The following is a 16162-nucleotide window of genomic DNA, read 5'->3' on the forward strand; positions in this document are numbered from 1 at the left end:
CCCCTTTTTACACGAAAACATGAGCTTATGTTCGTTGGATAGCAGCAGCCAGCAAGATTATAGCCTTGGATAGCTGGTACGTCTTACGTTCTTAAATAATTGATTGTTTAAGTTTAAGCTTGTTTTATCTTCAAAAAAAAGTTTAAGCTTGATTGTCTGTCTTTTTTTTTCCTGAAAAAAAATTATAAATGCTTTGTTGGTGCTAGATGGGATCTGCGCTCCGAACTCCTTGAACTTGAACAGTAGTACAGTACCATCAAGATTTTGTTGGTTTAATATACAATAGTAGTTCACAATCCCCTTAACTAGTTTCTAAAATAATAATGGATACGTGGAACAGGAGGCAATAACGCACACAATGAAAAATATGCCACTACTTCAAGTTCCGAAAGCAACCTTTATGGGATGGTTTTAGCCAATTTTCGTATTTAGGGCCCCTTTAAATCGCAGGATTGAGAAAACGTAGAAATAAGAAAAACATAGAATTTTGATAGAAATGTAAGTGTAAAACAGAGGATTGCAAAACACAGGAAAAACATAGGAATGACCGTTTGATTGAACCGCAGAAAAAACAAAGGAATTGGATGAGAAAGATAGACTCAAAGGAAAGTTACCAAGAGGTTAAAGTTCTTGCTAAATTTTTCCAAAAATCTCTATAAGTTTATCCATTCCATAGAAATTTCAAAGGATTGAATATTTCAAAGAGCTTCATAGGAAATTTTCCTATAGGATTGAACCTCCAAAATTTCTATGTTTTTCCTCCTAATAAAAAGGGTCCTTACTTTTGCAGAGTAGAATTCTGAATGAATTTTGAGATATTTGTTCTTCAAAATTCGTGTGAAGTTATCCATGATCCAAACATATAAAAGGGTTATGACTGCTTAGCAACAAGAGGTACCAAAAGATACCAAGAACTCTACACTATCTTCTCTTTTTTTTCCTTCGAGAAACTCTACACTAGTTAACTATAGGAAGTATCAAAGAGTTACTGAAAGCTAAGGGCCCCTTTGAATCTTAGGATTGAGAAAACATAGGATTTTGATAGAAATGTAAGTGTAAAACAGAGGATTGCAAAACGCAGAAAAAACACAGGAATGACCGTTTGATTGAACCGCAGGAAAAGCACATGAATTGAATGAGACAGAAAGACTCAAAAGGAAAGTTACCAAGAGGTTGAGGGCCCCTTTGAATCGTAGAAATGAAAAAACGGAGGAATATGAAAAACATAGGATTAGTGACAGGAATGTAAGTGTAAAACAGAGGATTGCAAAACACAGAAAAAACACAAGAATAATTGCCAAGGAGTGAACCTCTCTAGCGGGAGGACGTGAGAACCCCCTTTGTGAGTTCGGCCAGGGGAATAAGGCGCGATGATCAAGAGCGTATCTTCGCCGTGGGATTACGCTAACGTGGTGGATGGCGATCGAGAAGGAGACAGAGGATTTATCCAGGTTCGGGCCGCTGAGAAGCGTAACACCCTACTTCTGTATGTGGATTCAAGCTTATGCTGTTGCAAGAGTTCTCAAACCCTAGGGAGATGGTCGGCTAACTTTCTCCTAAGGTTCAAGCTTCCAAGAGTCGTTGTTTTGCTCGGTGGGCAAGGTCCTCCTTTTATAGTTCAAGGGGTTACCACATGCACCGTCTCTACACATATCGTCCTTGGAGGGGGGCCCACATCAACCCGGGCTGAGTAGCCAACCATGCCTTAGGCCGGAAGTAAGGTGGCAGCTTGTCCTCAGGTGGGTCCCAGCGCTATCCTTCGTCTGACACGAGGGACATCCCCCGTCATTCCCTCTTAAATTCATGGAGACTTTGGCGAATGCATGCACAGGAGAGGCACCAATTGTACATTGGTCTCCGAGCGTTGATGGGACGGGGCATACCTGCCCCCACGCTGCCTGACACAAGGCGGGGCGTGGGTGCGCTGCCGCCCATCCCATCCACCTGCGGCCGGTCTTAGCCCGGTCAAGGACGATTGACGCACGTCAATCGATTGGACGTCGCACGACCAGCCACGCTGTATTAAATGCGGCGGTGGTGGTTGGGACGCCGCCCATCAATGCGCTTGGCAGCGCCCCTTCCTCCACCCACTCAGCTGCGACGTGGCAGCCGAGCGTGGGCCCCGGGGCGACGCAGCCCCTCGGGCCCGAGGGGTGCAACGGGATACCCCGAGACCCCTAGGCGGTTACGGGCGCCTTTCGGCTACTTACTACCTGCGCGCCCGACCCCCCCCCCTCTCGATGGGGCCCAGGCCGCGCAGCCACGTGGCTAGGGGAAAGGACCCTTTCCCCTTAGCATGGGTACCCCCGGGCCCATATCATCGATAATGATCGTTTGATTAGACTACAGAAAAAACATAGGAATCGGATGAGAGAAATAGACTCAAAGGATTCTTACCAAGAGGTTGGACCTCTTGCTAATTTTCCTCCAAAACCAATATGCAATAAGCCATTCCATAGGAAATTTATAGGATTTGGAAAACTTCAATCCTTTAAATCAAAGGGCTACATAGGAAAATTTCCTATAGGATTTCAATCCTATGAAATTCCTTCGTAATTTCTTTGATTCAAAGGGGCCCTAAAGCTCTGGCTAAATTTCCTCCAAAAATCTATATAGGATTGTCAATTTCACATGAATTTTAAAGGATTGGATAGGATTCAATCATTTGTGTCAAAGGGCTTCATAGGAAATTTTCCTATAGGTTTAAAATCCACCAAAATTTCTATGTTTTTCCTCTAAATCAAAGGGCCCTAACCTAAACACTGTTCCCTGAATGATTTCTTCTATGATTACGAATGATCTACCAGAAACTCCATGCCCCTGACAGCAACACACCACCAGATAGCAACATCAAATTGGATTTTAGGAATTAAGCAACAAGCTACTCTAGTATAGCAACAAGACCTGACAAGTTTAGCCAGGGGGCCAGCCAGCCTCTCCCGACGAACGATCGAAGCCAGCTGCTGCATTATTAGTGTGCAGTGCAGAGCTCTGTAGCAACTGAATCATGGCGGACTCCTTCCTGCCTGCCTCCCTTCCAAAGCTAGCCATTGCGTGCTGGAGCGATGGATCGAGTACTACTAAGTAGTACTCCGTTCTAGTGGCGATCGAACTGCCGATCCATCGAGCAACGTATGCAACTTTGGGGCACATAATGATATACGATCATGTACTGATGTACCGAGTAAAACCATGGACAGGCCAGTACTTGACAATATGTACTCCTTCCTCCAAAAAAATACCTGCATCTTTTGTTACTATCTTCAACCCTGCTAAGTACAGGGGAATCTACAATTACCCATGTTTAAATGCATGTGTTAAGCTGCACCCTGTGAAATCTGTGATGTATAATAACCTACAAAATTAAGATGCAGTCATGCAGACAATCAATCAAAGTGGATGCATTTTGTTAAAAAAAAAATTCATAAGGCTGGTAGCCTCATTATCTGAGAAATAAGGCTGTCAATTCTGCTTCGTTGTTTGCTGGTTTGAGTACGGATTGAGCATGCTTCACTGAAATCATGAACTGGTTCTTCCCGAAATGAGATCATGGAAGGCTTGCCATTCACTCATCCACAACCGGAGCTTCTTTTCCATGATAACAGTATGGGTCTCATAAACTATGGCTCTGTGATGTATTCCTTACAAATGAGTCCCAGAATTCGACAAACACAATTGTAAATGATCTTATAATGGAATGGCCATGGGTCAAACATTTGCTCCTAAAATTGGTGAATCATTGATAATCTAGGAGGGCCAAGACATGATAGGTGTCTTCCTTTAACATCTCCCCTTTTTCTGTTGTTGCCCATTCCCTGCTGTTCTTTCTCAGAAATTTTACCCTACCATGCTACCAGCAGTTTATGATTTATGCTTGATTTTTACAAAAACACGCTATGAAACAAACACTTAATTTTCACCTGACAGGTAATTAACAGGTCCCATGGTATATGAAGCCATGAACATTTCTTTAATTTCTTAAAACAAAATTGTTATTAATCGAACCTTTCTGAAGCAGTCTTAAGAAAAATAGAGATTTTCTTTAACCAAAACATGGACAGGAAATCACGATGAGATATGTTCCATCCGTCTCAAAAAGAATTAAACGCTACGAATGTCCAGAACTCCAGATTCATTTCTAAGATTTGAATTTTTTAGAATGAAAGGAGTATAACCTTCTAATTGCACACAGTATTTGGTAGTAACTGGCATGAGAAATTGACAGAACATATGATTTTTTTTCTCTGTTTCACGAAAAAAAATATCTTTTTTTTGTTTGGTTGAGTCGTTGTTTGCCTACTCCACAGCATCCATCATCCACAGCTGAGAGATTTGATAATTTAACACTCTTTTCAATGGGTTTCGATTATTTGACATCCTGGCCCATTTTCATTCACTCAGATGGTCTCATATATCATCCTCACAAATGTTAATTAAAGTAATTAGACAACGAAAAAATGTCAAATTATTAAATTTTTCTCCACAGCTACACCCTCCTCCTCTCCCGAACCCCAATCACCATGGCCATAAGACGATGAGCTGAGAGAGAGAGAGAGTTCCAACCATCTCCTCTCCTCTCTTCTCTTCTCTTCTCTTCTCTCTTCTCTCTCCTCTCCCCGACAAGCACAGGGCTCGTCTTTTCCTTTCTTCCCCTCACTCTTTTCCCCTTCACTCACACACAGTCACACTGTGCGAGCCTGTGTGGGACTGTGGGTGTTGGCCATTCCAGTACAATCCGTTCTCTTTATTCCTCCCTCTCCTGCTTGTCTCGTTGCGTGGCCGTGGCCTTGTGCGGTTTTATGGATCAAGAAACCTCACGAGAACCCCGACGCTTCGGCCGTCTGGTGGCGCGGCGCTAGCCATCTCTTTGGATCGCTCCTCGCGATCGCATTGCGGCCGCGTTCTTTGATTTTTGGTTTTTTTTTTGTCCGGTCAAAGGTTGGTTCTTGGTGGTGTAGATTCGGAGTGGCGTGTCGTGGCGGCGGTTTTTTGTTGTTGTTGTTGTTGTTGGTAGATACTGGTTCGGATTGTTTCTTGGAGGAGGAGGAATTTCGCGTCTTGGTGAGTTGGGATTTGATCTTTGGGCCGGCTGAAATTGGGATTTTGTTTTGTTTTGATTGAGTTGCGGTTTGTTTTGTCTGGATTAGGAGCAATGGCGGGCGGCGGCGGGCAGTCGGCGATCGCCGCTGAGGACGACGACCTCGAGCGCGGCGCGGAGCGCGACGAGGAGGAGGAGGAGGGGAGCCAATACTTCACCGACGCGGAGGACCACCAGTCGTGGGCGTCGCACTCGCGCCACAACTCCACCGCCTACGAGGACTACATCTCCACCTGCGCCTCCGTCCGCGCGAGCTCCTACGACGGCGAGGCGGAGGAGGAGGAGGATGCCGGCGGCGGCGGCGGCGGCGTCGAGCACCACCGCAGGAAGTCGTCGTGCGTGTCGGAGTGCTCGCTGGACGACGTCGACCTGGAGGCCGGGCTGGCCGAGGTCATCAAGGGCAGCCCCGAGAAGGCGGAGAGGTGCTGCCGCATTTGCCACCTTGGCCTCGAGACCGCGGCGGCGGAGTCCGGCGCCGGCATCACGCTCGGCTGCTCCTGCAAGGGCGACCTCTCCTACTCCCACAAGCAGTGCGCCGAGACATGGTTCAAGATTAGAGGCAACAAGTAAGCTCCAGACTCACTCATCTAATCCACTCTCAATTACTATTTGATTAGATGCAATGTTCGAAGTCGAACTCCATATGTTAGCTCGGATAAATCGATGAATCAATTAGTTTATTATTATTGGATAAGGCATCACGCATCAGCGTAAGAGCGAAGTAACACAAGATTTATTTCAGATATATATATATACTAGGGCATATGGGTGTATGAACACATGGTTAAGGAATCTTGATAGGTGTCTGTTTTTTTTTCCCTTTGCTTTCTTTGGGCGGACAAAGGTAAAGGAGCAGATGGGGAGGAAAAGGCGAAGTAGTGGATTAATTAGTAGTGTTGTAGGAATCGGGAAGGTTGAGATCATTGGAGAGGATAAAGGTAGGATTCGTTCTTTCAATCTGCTTTTCTCACAGATTCTCCGTGGCATCTGATTGTTCCTCTGGAGTGTTGTGTTGACCAAGTTTGTTTGTTGATAGATTGACATGGTCTGATACTATGATGCGCCAGTCTATGTGACATGCCTTTTTTTTTCCTTCGATTTGATGGTGCGAGGGAGGTGTGATTGTGTCATCTTCCATTCTGAAAGTGTTTGTTTCAACACAATTGTAGTTAGGTGATCCACTGAGTCTCAGTCACAACCATAATGTGCTCCACTTAGCCTTGATCCACTTAATAAAATTGTTGTTAAGAGAATCAACCATAGTGTGCTCCACATAGTCTCAGACTCTGAAGTGATAACCGCTTCCAGCGTAGGAAAATGGCCTATTATAGACAGGGGATGGTTATAGACAAAATTGGTTTTAAATTTTAATAATCATGGCTTAGTTGCTAGTCAGTGTAAAAAAGGTGTTGGGCAATACAAACTAGTCTGCAAGTCTAATTTTTTTAGTGGTTGGTGTTTTCTTTCTCATAAAAATCGGTAGCGCAAACCGACACACAAGTACCTGTTTTGTTCTTGATATTATTTTTTACTTTATTTTTGCTTATATATTGTTGCCACAGCTTGATCACTGTAAGATTTGCTCAAACTACTAACAAGAACATTTGCTGACTAATGCAGTTTAGGCTAATGAGATTAGTTCAACAATATAATTACACTAAAGTTTGAACCACAGATATTGTAATTGGAAACTGTGAACCACGGCAACTCTTACTTTATAAAATTATTTCGATTCTATTTCTAGAGCCAAATTTCTCAAATGAGTCTGAAATTTCAGACCTTGGTGGTAATAATGATTTACTTATGTGACATCAGCTTCAGCAATATTCATTGCACCGATTATTGTTTTCACACTATGAGATGTAATAGTGAGCCCTGAAATTCCTATGCTGCTCCCATGCTGAGAAGAATAGACTGAATTCTGATCACTGTGTTTGTCTGCACTTGGATCTTTTTGGACAATTAGTAATTTTTAAGTTTTAGCTCCTACCTTTTTTCCGTTTGCAGTACAAGGCTATAGGAAAACACTGCGGTAATTCTTGCAAATATATCTATATTTACTGAGGCTTTTATCCTTACTCGCCCAATAATCAATGTTAGAGTATATGGTGGTTAGAGCAATAATGTTGTTAGATTGATTTATATCGTAGTCTTCCTTTTCTGTAGATCCCTCCTTATCTCCACACCTTTTGTACTCTTAACAATCAAAATTGCATCAATCATACTTGTACTGCTTAAATCATTTTTTTACACTGCTTAAATCATACTTGATAAGTTGATATCCCCAACATTTTACACTCATTTAATGACATAACCTGTCAATCACCTTATCAAATTTCAGTAAAATAGAATTGAATGGCCCTCAATAATTTCAATCTTACTTCAAGTGCGAAGGTGATAGGTTTTGAGTACATTTAAACTAAATGATCTATCCTTCTGTTTGCCAGGATATGTGAAATCTGTAGCTCTACCGCATGCAATGTGGTAGGCATTGGTGATTCAGAATCCGTTGAGCAATGGAATGAATCGAACAGCACAGCACCTGCACAAGCACCACCAGCTGAAACTCAGAGATTTTGGCAAGGGCATCGGTTCCTGAACTTTCTTCTTGCTTGCATGGTTTTCGCCTTTGTTATCTCATGGCTCTTTCATTTCAACGTCCCGGGCTAAGTTTTGAAACACATGGTCCTCAATAAAAGCTCCAATGCCATTACTACACACCTGTGGGTTGGATTTAGTAAATCTGAAGAACAGGCTGAGGTGAAGGAAAGTTATGAAGTGGTACAAAAATGTTGGGTGGGGCATGTTGATCTTAACTGTGTCAATGGCAATTGCCTCCTTTCACAACGACCAAGATTCCATTAGACAAGAAGCTGGAAGGACAATTTCCTCCTGTTTCCCTTGTCTGGATGGAGATGAAAACAAAGAATGGAGAATGTGTTTGTTCCGTCAATAGTGCTGTCATGGTTTTCAGGAAGAGATTGTGCTGTATCCATTCCCTATCTTCTCAGGCAATTTATCATTTATTCTGCTGATTTGGTGTAAGTGTTATCTTCCAGGAGAAAAATGTGCTGAGTTCGGAAGCATGTCGCCAGAAAGAATAAACAATATTGTGAAGTTCCTGGGCATATCGCCGCACATGAAATTGTCGATTTTGTGGAGATAATCCTGTAATGGTCCTTTCGACGTTTGTGACTCCGTGTTCGGTTGTTTGTTGGATGGAGTACATGATGAAATGTCACTCTTTGTTGGACGTTAGTACTCTTTGTTGGATGGAGTACTACAGAATAGTACTAGTAGAATTTTTTTATCCATGCTCATTCTAAACAATATATCATTTCATCAGTCTTTTTCGTGGTACTAATGTGGATATGTTTGACCACGAAGAGAACTGTTGAGTTGAAGAAATTACTGACTTGTGGCCCAACTCTCTCTGTCCTTAAAAAAGCCGGCCTCGTACTGTACGTGATACATATATTATTTCTAGATTCGTTATACTAAAATATATCACATTTTAATACAGGATTGGTTTCTTATATTTTAATACAAGGTTGGTTTCTTTTGGGAGAGACAGAGGGAGTAGCGGGGGAAACCCATTTGGTCCATGTCGAAGCTTGTACTGCTCTTTTTGTCTTAAAATATAAGGATCTGGATTTGTATCACATCCATCTAAAATCCCTTATATCTGGGACGGATGGAGTACAAAGTACACGTGGTACAATCTTGCGACTAGAGATTGGAACTCCTGTGAGTGTTCGATTCAGTGCGTGTCTGGCATAAACACGCAATAAATTGCACGATACTTGGTGGACGTATACTGGAGTACATACTACCACCACCACCGTCTTTTAGTTTACACACTTAGACCTTGTTTAGTTGCGGAAAATTTTTGGGTTTGATTGTCATATCGGATATACTAACACACATTTGAAGTATTAAACGTAGTCTAATAACAAAACAAATTACAGATTCCGCCAGAAAACCATGAGACAAATTTATTAAGCCTAATTAATCTGTTATTAGCAAATGTTTACTGTAGCACCATATTGTCAAATCATGCGTAATTAGGCCTAAAAGATTCGTCTCACAATTTACACGCAATCTGTATAATTAGTTTTTTTTCCTACATTTAATACTCTATGCATGTGTCCAAATATTCGATGTGACAGTGTAAAAATTTTTATTTTGGAAACTAAACTAGGCTTACACCGTGCTGCAGCCAGGCCCAGATATAAATGCAAATTGGTTGCTGGAAGGCCACGGTGCCAAGACACGGCTACAGGTTGATGTTGAATTGTTGATGCAGGTTGAAAGTATGGACGCGTATGATGAGATCGCGTGCTGTGCCACCCTGCGGCGGTGAAGAAATTTCACTTTTTTCAGTAGACTGTATCGTCCACTCGTTTAAAACACCGAAAAAACAGATGGTCCCTCCTGCAGTTACTTCCAAGTTCATCCATCCATCTCTGATCTCACTCTACCCGTGTCACTCCACGATCATCACCAGTGGCTCTATCCAAGCCGGTGATGTGAACAAAGCCTAATCACACACGCAGGGGCGGATTTAGCATATAGCTGATGGGGTCTAGGACTTTAGTCAATCTTTACCTATGAGATGTGGAGTATATTCTTATGTGTATGACCTGAGTCCCCACATTATCTGGAAAGAAGGCCTCCACTCTCAGTTTTTGTTACTATTCTTGCAATCTCTGTTTGTGCATCGAGGCGTTACTACCAAGACTCAAACCAATCACTCCCAATCCCCTCGATCTAATTGGCAATCAACAGAAAATCAAGATGAGGAACAAAATTTGATGCATTCTACGCTCGCCGAAAAATTCTTGCGCTTCCACAGCCCGCAATGTGTCCAACAAGTAGCCACCTAGATGCCGGATGAGTCGCCACTCATGAACGCTGGCGGCCTGTGGTACTTCCTTCCACTACTCTCCGTCTAACAGCAATGTACTTTCCTATTCACCGGGTGACGTCGCATGTTGTGGCCGATCTCTGCGCCACGCCCTGGTCTGCTAATTCTTAGTGTACCTATAAAACCCACCCTTCGCATTACGCTGTATTTAGTTTTTGAAATTAGAGAGAAGTTAGGGGAAAGTTGGTAGTTTGAAAAAAAAAAGTTAAAAGTTTATATGTGTAGAAAAGTTTTAGATGTGATGTGATGAAAAGTTGAGTGGGGGAAGTTTGGTGTGAACTAAATAGGGCTTTAGTTATTAAGTTGTGATTCGATGTAATCCCGTGCCCCGATCAATTTTTATCCTCCATCCGCCTCTGCACACAGGCTCTCTGTCGTGCGATTGTTGCCTCCACCTCGACGCGGATAGCCGAGCTGCGCACACCATCGCTCTGCGCTCCCCTACGTCGCCGTTCGCGCGACGCGCTGGCACGTGGTCTCCCGCTCCGCTCACCCACGCTGTCGCCGTGCGCGTCCGTGCCACATCGCGTGAGCGACACGCTCCAGGCGAAAAGCATGTGGGGTGGGCAACCAAAACCGTCGGTGAGTGTGCCAATACACGAATGAACAAACAATTGATCAGAAAGATTAAGCTGGCCACTATGTACAGCGACAGCTAGTGACTCCGAAGAACGTACTACGGCGGCCAAGATCCTGATTCCTGAATAGCGTCTACCGCCCGATTGATTAGAGCACCAAATCATCCATTCATTTCATTCGTTTTATCTGCGATCATGCTATAGTACCAGGATGGTGGATGAGCAGAAATCGACAAGGAAACCATGTGTAATGCTGCCTCTGCCGCTGGAATCTTGTTCAGGATGTGCATGCACTATGCAGATGGACCGGGCGGTTGTTCTCAATCCGCCCCCAGAGGATTCTCCTCGGGGTCGACGCGAGAAGACAAACTCCCGGTGGAAAGCAGATGCCGCGGCTCATGTACCACCATTGACAGCAGCGTCGGAGAGCGTGCTGTGGGCGTGATTGATGTCTTCATCGTGCCTCCCGTTCATCTGCGCGCGCTGTCGCTGAATTGATAGAAACAGACACGTCAGAAAAAAAAAGTGCAATGTGACAGTTTGTTCCAGTATGCCTAGTAGATGGCTCCTCCAATCAAGATCGAGGTTTTTGTTGTAATCCCTCTCCCAAAATATAATACTAACCTAAAACCAGATTGAACGTATATATCCAGATTCTCATAGTACTAGAATACAATCCGATACTAAACTACTCCCTCCGACCCAAAAAAAAGACAAACCCTGGTTTCCGTGTCCAACGTTTGACCGTCCGTCTTATTTGAAAAAATTATGAAAAAAATTAAAAAGACAAGTCACGCATAAAATATTAATCATATTTTATCATCTAACAACAATGAAAATACGAATTATAAAAAAATTTCATATAAGACGGACAATCAAAGTTGGACACGGAAACCCAAGATTTGCCTTTTTTGGGACGAAGGGAGTAAGCTGCTACTAGGTTACGTCAAATCCAGATTATCTAAGTATATTCTAGGAAGTACTTCCTCCGTCCCAAAATGTAAGCATTTTTTAGGTTGGCACGGGTATTAAGAAAGTAGGTGAGAATGATTGAATAAGGTGTGTAATTGGTTGAAAAGAGAAAGTAGGTGAAAAAAAATGGTTGTGATTGGTTGAGAGGAGAAGGTAGGTAGAAAAATAGCTTCATTTTGGGATAAAGTACTGTGCTAGAAATAGCTACATTTTGGGACGGAGGTAGTATATTATTAGGATGGAGGGAGTAATTAAACTAGCAAGGGTTGTAAACAAATTTAGTAGTACTCGCTCCGTCTCAATAAACAAATCATGAGATGTGACGTATTCTAGTATAATGATCTGAGCAGGTTATCGCATCTCATAATATGTTTGTTTATTTTGGGACGGAGAAAGTAGGATCCAGCATAGTATAAAGTATAGGCAAGTTCATCTAATAGACAGGCTGACTGTACTAAGCTAGGCTTGTTCAGGGAGTATATAGGGAGAAGACTTCTACAATACCCGATCAGTAGGATCCCCATGGTTTCCGTTTAATAGCTTATGGAACTCTTCCTTCAGTCTGCTGTCTTTCTCCTCCTTCAACCTGCCATCCTTTTCCCTGGTACTCAATGGAAGCAAAGGTACTCCATTTGTACGATCCGGCATTTCTGTAAATATCTCAACAAAGCTTGTTACAAAGTGTTTGCCATACAAATCCCTGTAAAGGCGTAAGGCAACAAATGTGACAAAAATATAACCTGGGAGTTTGTTGTCCACGAAGAATACGACTAAATTAACGGTATACCTGCATGGGAAAAGTATGTGAAAAGAGAGGTAGTGGCCACATTATGACAATAACAAGCAAGGAGCTAAACTTATCATACCAAGCAACAACAACATCCACAGAGTAGTGTTTGCGAGAAGCAATTATAAGAAGACTCTGAACTATGGCCATGAACCAAGCAAGAAGCTTAACAAACCTGTAACAAAAGGTCCACCAGTTAAATTTTAGTGTTCAGGAATACACTCAGGCAAAGTTAATATTCAGGGGTCTCAGAACTTGGTAATGTTCAAACCAGAAAACATTGGTAAGAACATACCTTTTTGAACCATATTTGTGGTATGTTCGAACAAAAACAAGAGTAAAAATCATGTGAGATGAAAATATCAGATCACCGCAGCCAAAAAGTACTCCACGAGGAACTGAAAAAGAAAAATGAACTTGTGTGATCAGGAAAAATTCCTTGCGCAGCTGTCAAACCACAATAGAAACTTACAGTTAATCAGGAGCACTTCAAATACATTGTTGGGTGGTGGAAGAGTAGCCAACTTTGAGCCCTATAAAGGTAAAAGCTTCGGATGAGTGCTAAAATGAGTAATTGACAGGTTTACAAGTTTTCACATGTCCAAAAGCAGAGCAAGAGTGCATGTAAAATTCTTGGCTAAAATGAAAAAGGCACCTCACGACAATGGTAGTTTGGGCCCGGAAGCTGGGTGGAATAGAACGTAATGATTCTTAAAACCTGCGAAGCCTGAAGAAGAAATATTCAGTTACTTTTCAGTGGCATGCATAAACTATATCAATGGAAAAATAGGAAGAATGCACTCACAACTAAAAAGGCTAGCACCCGGCGCCAGATTAGGACAGTGTAGAATCTTTTGCTATGATAAATAAAAGGATGAAAAGTCCACTGCACATAAATATACTTGTGAGACCCAGCTTGATAAGTTGCAGTATAAAAAGGAATCACATAAATGCATGAAAGGAACTATAATCTTCAATATGTCATGACCAGGAATATGACCCATCTCTCAACAGAGAATGATGATAGATCACGCCTATTATTTTTTTATTTATGCTTAGGTGTTGATATCTGAATGATCTAGTTTTTCTTGGTTATACAAATTATCAGTTATCAATTAAACAAACAGAAATAAGTAGAGTACAAGGATACATACTAAAACAAAGGAAGCGAAGATGGAAGCAAATATGCTCTCACTTAGATAACCTTTGTCTTGCCCAAACTCCTAAAAACAACGGTAATAATTGGCTGTTACATATGCAAATTAATCGATAGCAAAAAGGATAAGTGATTTACTTACTGGAAGGGCCATAAATCCAAGGTCCTGCAGAAGTGGACCAGGTCGATGCAAGTAATGCACTCCTCGAGCAGCCAGCCCATGAATATACTAATTATAGGCAAAATATTGTATGAATCTCCAAAGTAATCCATTAATCAACTGACAAACACAGAAGAATAAGTAATCCTATATAACTAAATGCAGAAAAAAAAAAGAGAACTGAACACAGAAAATTTCCATCACGCCAAAAAGAAAAGGAAACAACAAACAATATTGATCTGTCAGAACTATGGTCTTCCAATGAAAGTTAGGAATTGCGATCTAAAACTGCATGAACTTATTGACCAAGATTTTCAACCGTTATGCTGTGAATGTGCAAGTCACATGACTTGAGTGCACACACAGAAATATTCTGTTTAGTGTTCAGAGAGACAGCACACTTATATCCCAAATGTCAAAATAATATAGGAATCAGAGATTGGATCAGTGAGTGGTGGGTCAGAACTCAGAAGACACTGTCTACTATCAGCAAGACTGTATCACAGACAAAATAAGTTGGATTGAGTAGCATTTAAAAATAGTTCTCATGAACTTTTATTGTGGATTTATGAGAAAGTAATAGTAGTTACAAGAATACATCTAGGAAAATTCACAACATGCATAGTAACTATTATTTCCATGCATGACATGATAGTTCAGGCGATATACTGTTAAAAGAAACATAAACCTATATTAATTTTTAAAACAAGGCAATGAGGATAGATTTAACATGTCTCAGAAAGGAAAACAGAAGACAGATGAATACAAGAGTATCAATTGACACAGATGGCGACAATTCACCTCTACAATGGCATATACCATGTAAGAGCGCGGCACTAGCTAGACAAACATTTGAACAAAGTGTTTACCCGCTCAATTTTCTTATACTGCTCACGGCCAATGAATTTTTCATGCCATGCATACAGCAGGACTGTTCCTTATTATGACATTCCATTGCAATTTCAAAACCGAAAAGGCAATCTGTGCCCAGGGCATCATTCATTCATTCCTTGAAAGAGCAGCACTGAATCCCTAATCTACACAGACTACAAAGAATGCACTCCAATATACAACACAGAACACTTGTAAATGTTACTGACTACAGATTTAGTATAGCTATTTAAGGTCTCGCCTAGCAACCAAAAAAACCCCAAAGGCTAATCACATGGCTACTAAAAAACCCCAAAACGGCAACATTATCAACGATAACAAAGTGCAAATCGCGTTGCAACAGGGGGGGGCAAATTTGGCAACCTCTCATCAACTCGGCATTAAAATTCTGTAACGCACTCCACCACTAGCAATAACCACATCACGCGCGAAATCAGTAATTCCACGCACACGACCGAAAACTAGTACTACTAGTAACAAACTGACGAGCTCACCTGAAACACAATTCCGGCGAGGAGCAATCCCCACTTCTCGCGCAGCAGCGAGAGCTCCACCGACGTCTCCGTGGTCACCTTCCTCCATACCTACACAACAAGAGGTGAAAAAAATAAAAATCGCAAATTCACACGACGCGATCGACAAAGAAATCCACACTAAAAAAAGCACAAGATCGAAAAAAAAAACAGAGAGAAAACCTTGGAAGCCTCCCGCGCTATGTAAATCGTCATGGCCGCACCCCGCCGCGCGACCCCTGCTCCCACCCCGACCGCTGCAGCTCCTACCGTGCGACGCGATCAAGTCCATGCTCCGATCCACACATCACGCCACAGCCCGCCGCATCCCCGCGTCGGGATCGCCGCCCCAGGAGTAAAAGACACCGCCGAGAAACCAGAGAAGCGGGCGGAAAACTCGTTTCCCAACAATCTGGCTCCGCCTCCGGCGCCGGCAGACGAAGGCCGCTAGCTCCCTCACCTGCGCGGGGGCGGGCCACGCGGTGTACGGACGGGGGGCGGCGGTGGCCGGCGGCGGCGTGAGCACCGAGAGAGACTTGGACTTTGGAGAGAGCTGGAGGGGGGGGGGGAGTTGTGGAGAGATCGAGAAAACGAGAGAGGAGAGCGATGGATGGTGGAAATATGGGAGAGATGAGGGGGTTTTATGAAAAAAAGGGGGGTGTTGAGGATGGAGCACGAAGGTCGTGGGGGGTTTTAACTGAACCTTTTGGGAGGAGGCCGTTTGATCTGGATGGACGACGTGGAGTGGAGCAAAACACATGACTTCGTGCTCTAAAAGTTTTACTACCCTCAAATCCATCCGGACATCCTTATGTGTCTCGTTAAGATTCTTAATTTAGGGTTGGTTTGGTTTGTGGTCTAAATAGGCCTTACCAATTTTTATCAATGCCAAATTTTGGTAAGTTTTGGCATGTCTAATTTTTTTGTTAAGATAAAGTTGTGTTTGGATTGAATCCAAAATAGCTTAATTTCACTATTGAAATGACATATTTTTTTAGGCATGCCAAAATTTGGCTTCAAACCAAATACACACTAAACACTATTGAAAATACCAAATATTGGTAAGCCTAATTTAGGCCTT

General features: G+C 42.5%; 2 protein-coding genes across 3 annotated transcripts; one reads left to right on the forward strand and one right to left on the reverse strand.

Annotated features, from left to right (window-relative positions):
• Positions 1-4670: 4670 nt before the first annotated feature.
• LOC4338967 (uncharacterized) lies at positions 4671-8412 on the forward strand. Its single transcript, XM_015782428.3, has 3 exons — positions 4671-5061; positions 5148-5664; positions 7546-8412. Exons 2-3 carry the CDS (start codon positions 5153-5155, stop codon positions 7766-7768), a joined length of 735 nt encoding a protein of 244 aa, XP_015637914.1. The 5' UTR covers positions 4671-5061; positions 5148-5152; the 3' UTR covers positions 7769-8412.
• A 2310-nt stretch (positions 8413-10722) lies between these two features.
• Positions 10723-15640, reverse strand: LOC4338968 (phosphatidylinositol:ceramide inositolphosphotransferase). 2 transcript variants are annotated; one of them, XM_015781930.3, is made up of 12 exons: positions 15265-15640; positions 15064-15153; positions 13661-13747; positions 13517-13585; positions 13168-13248; positions 13018-13089; positions 12835-12895; positions 12658-12760; positions 12442-12537; positions 12316-12362; positions 12080-12225; positions 10723-11092 (listed from the first exon to the last, which is right to left on the reverse strand). In XM_015781930.3, exons 1-12 carry the CDS (start codon positions 15295-15297, stop codon positions 11000-11002), a joined length of 978 nt encoding a protein of 325 aa, XP_015637416.1. In that variant the 5' UTR covers positions 15298-15640; the 3' UTR covers positions 10723-10999. The 2 variants fall into 2 exon arrangements, with proteins under 2 accessions (XP_015637416.1, XP_025881578.1); XM_026025793.2 differs by lacking the exon at positions 13517-13585.
• Between the last annotated feature and the right edge of the window lie 522 nt (positions 15641-16162).

This window comes from Oryza sativa, chromosome 5 (assembly GCF_034140825.1).
Source record: "Oryza sativa Japonica Group chromosome 5, ASM3414082v1".
Classification (NCBI taxonomy): domain Eukaryota; kingdom Viridiplantae; phylum Streptophyta; class Magnoliopsida; order Poales; family Poaceae; genus Oryza; species Oryza sativa.

What these genes read in the sequence shown, in the direction of transcription:
- LOC4338968 (XM_015781930.3), bottom strand. Translation starts at nt 15,297, where the DNA reads ATGACGATTTACATAGCGCGGGAGGCTTCCAAG. An exon ending in TAGCGCGGGAGGCTTCCAAG is followed by an intron (nt 15,154 to 15,264) that starts GTTTTCTCTCTG and finishes CTTGTTGTGTAG; the next exon opens with GTATGGAGGAAGGTGACCAC. An exon ending in CACAAATATGGTTCAAAAAG is followed by an intron (nt 12,538 to 12,657) that starts GTATGTTCTTAC and finishes CTTTTGTTACAG; the next exon opens with GTTTGTTAAGCTTCTTGCTT.
- LOC4338967 (XM_015782428.3), top strand. Translation starts at nt 5,153, where the DNA reads ATGGCGGGCGGCGGCGGGCAGTCGGCGATCGCCGCTGAGGACGACGAC. An exon ending in TTCAAGATTAGAGGCAACAA is followed by an intron (nt 5,665 to 7,545) that starts GTAAGCTCCAGA and finishes TCTGTTTGCCAG; the next exon opens with GATATGTGAAATCTGTAGCT.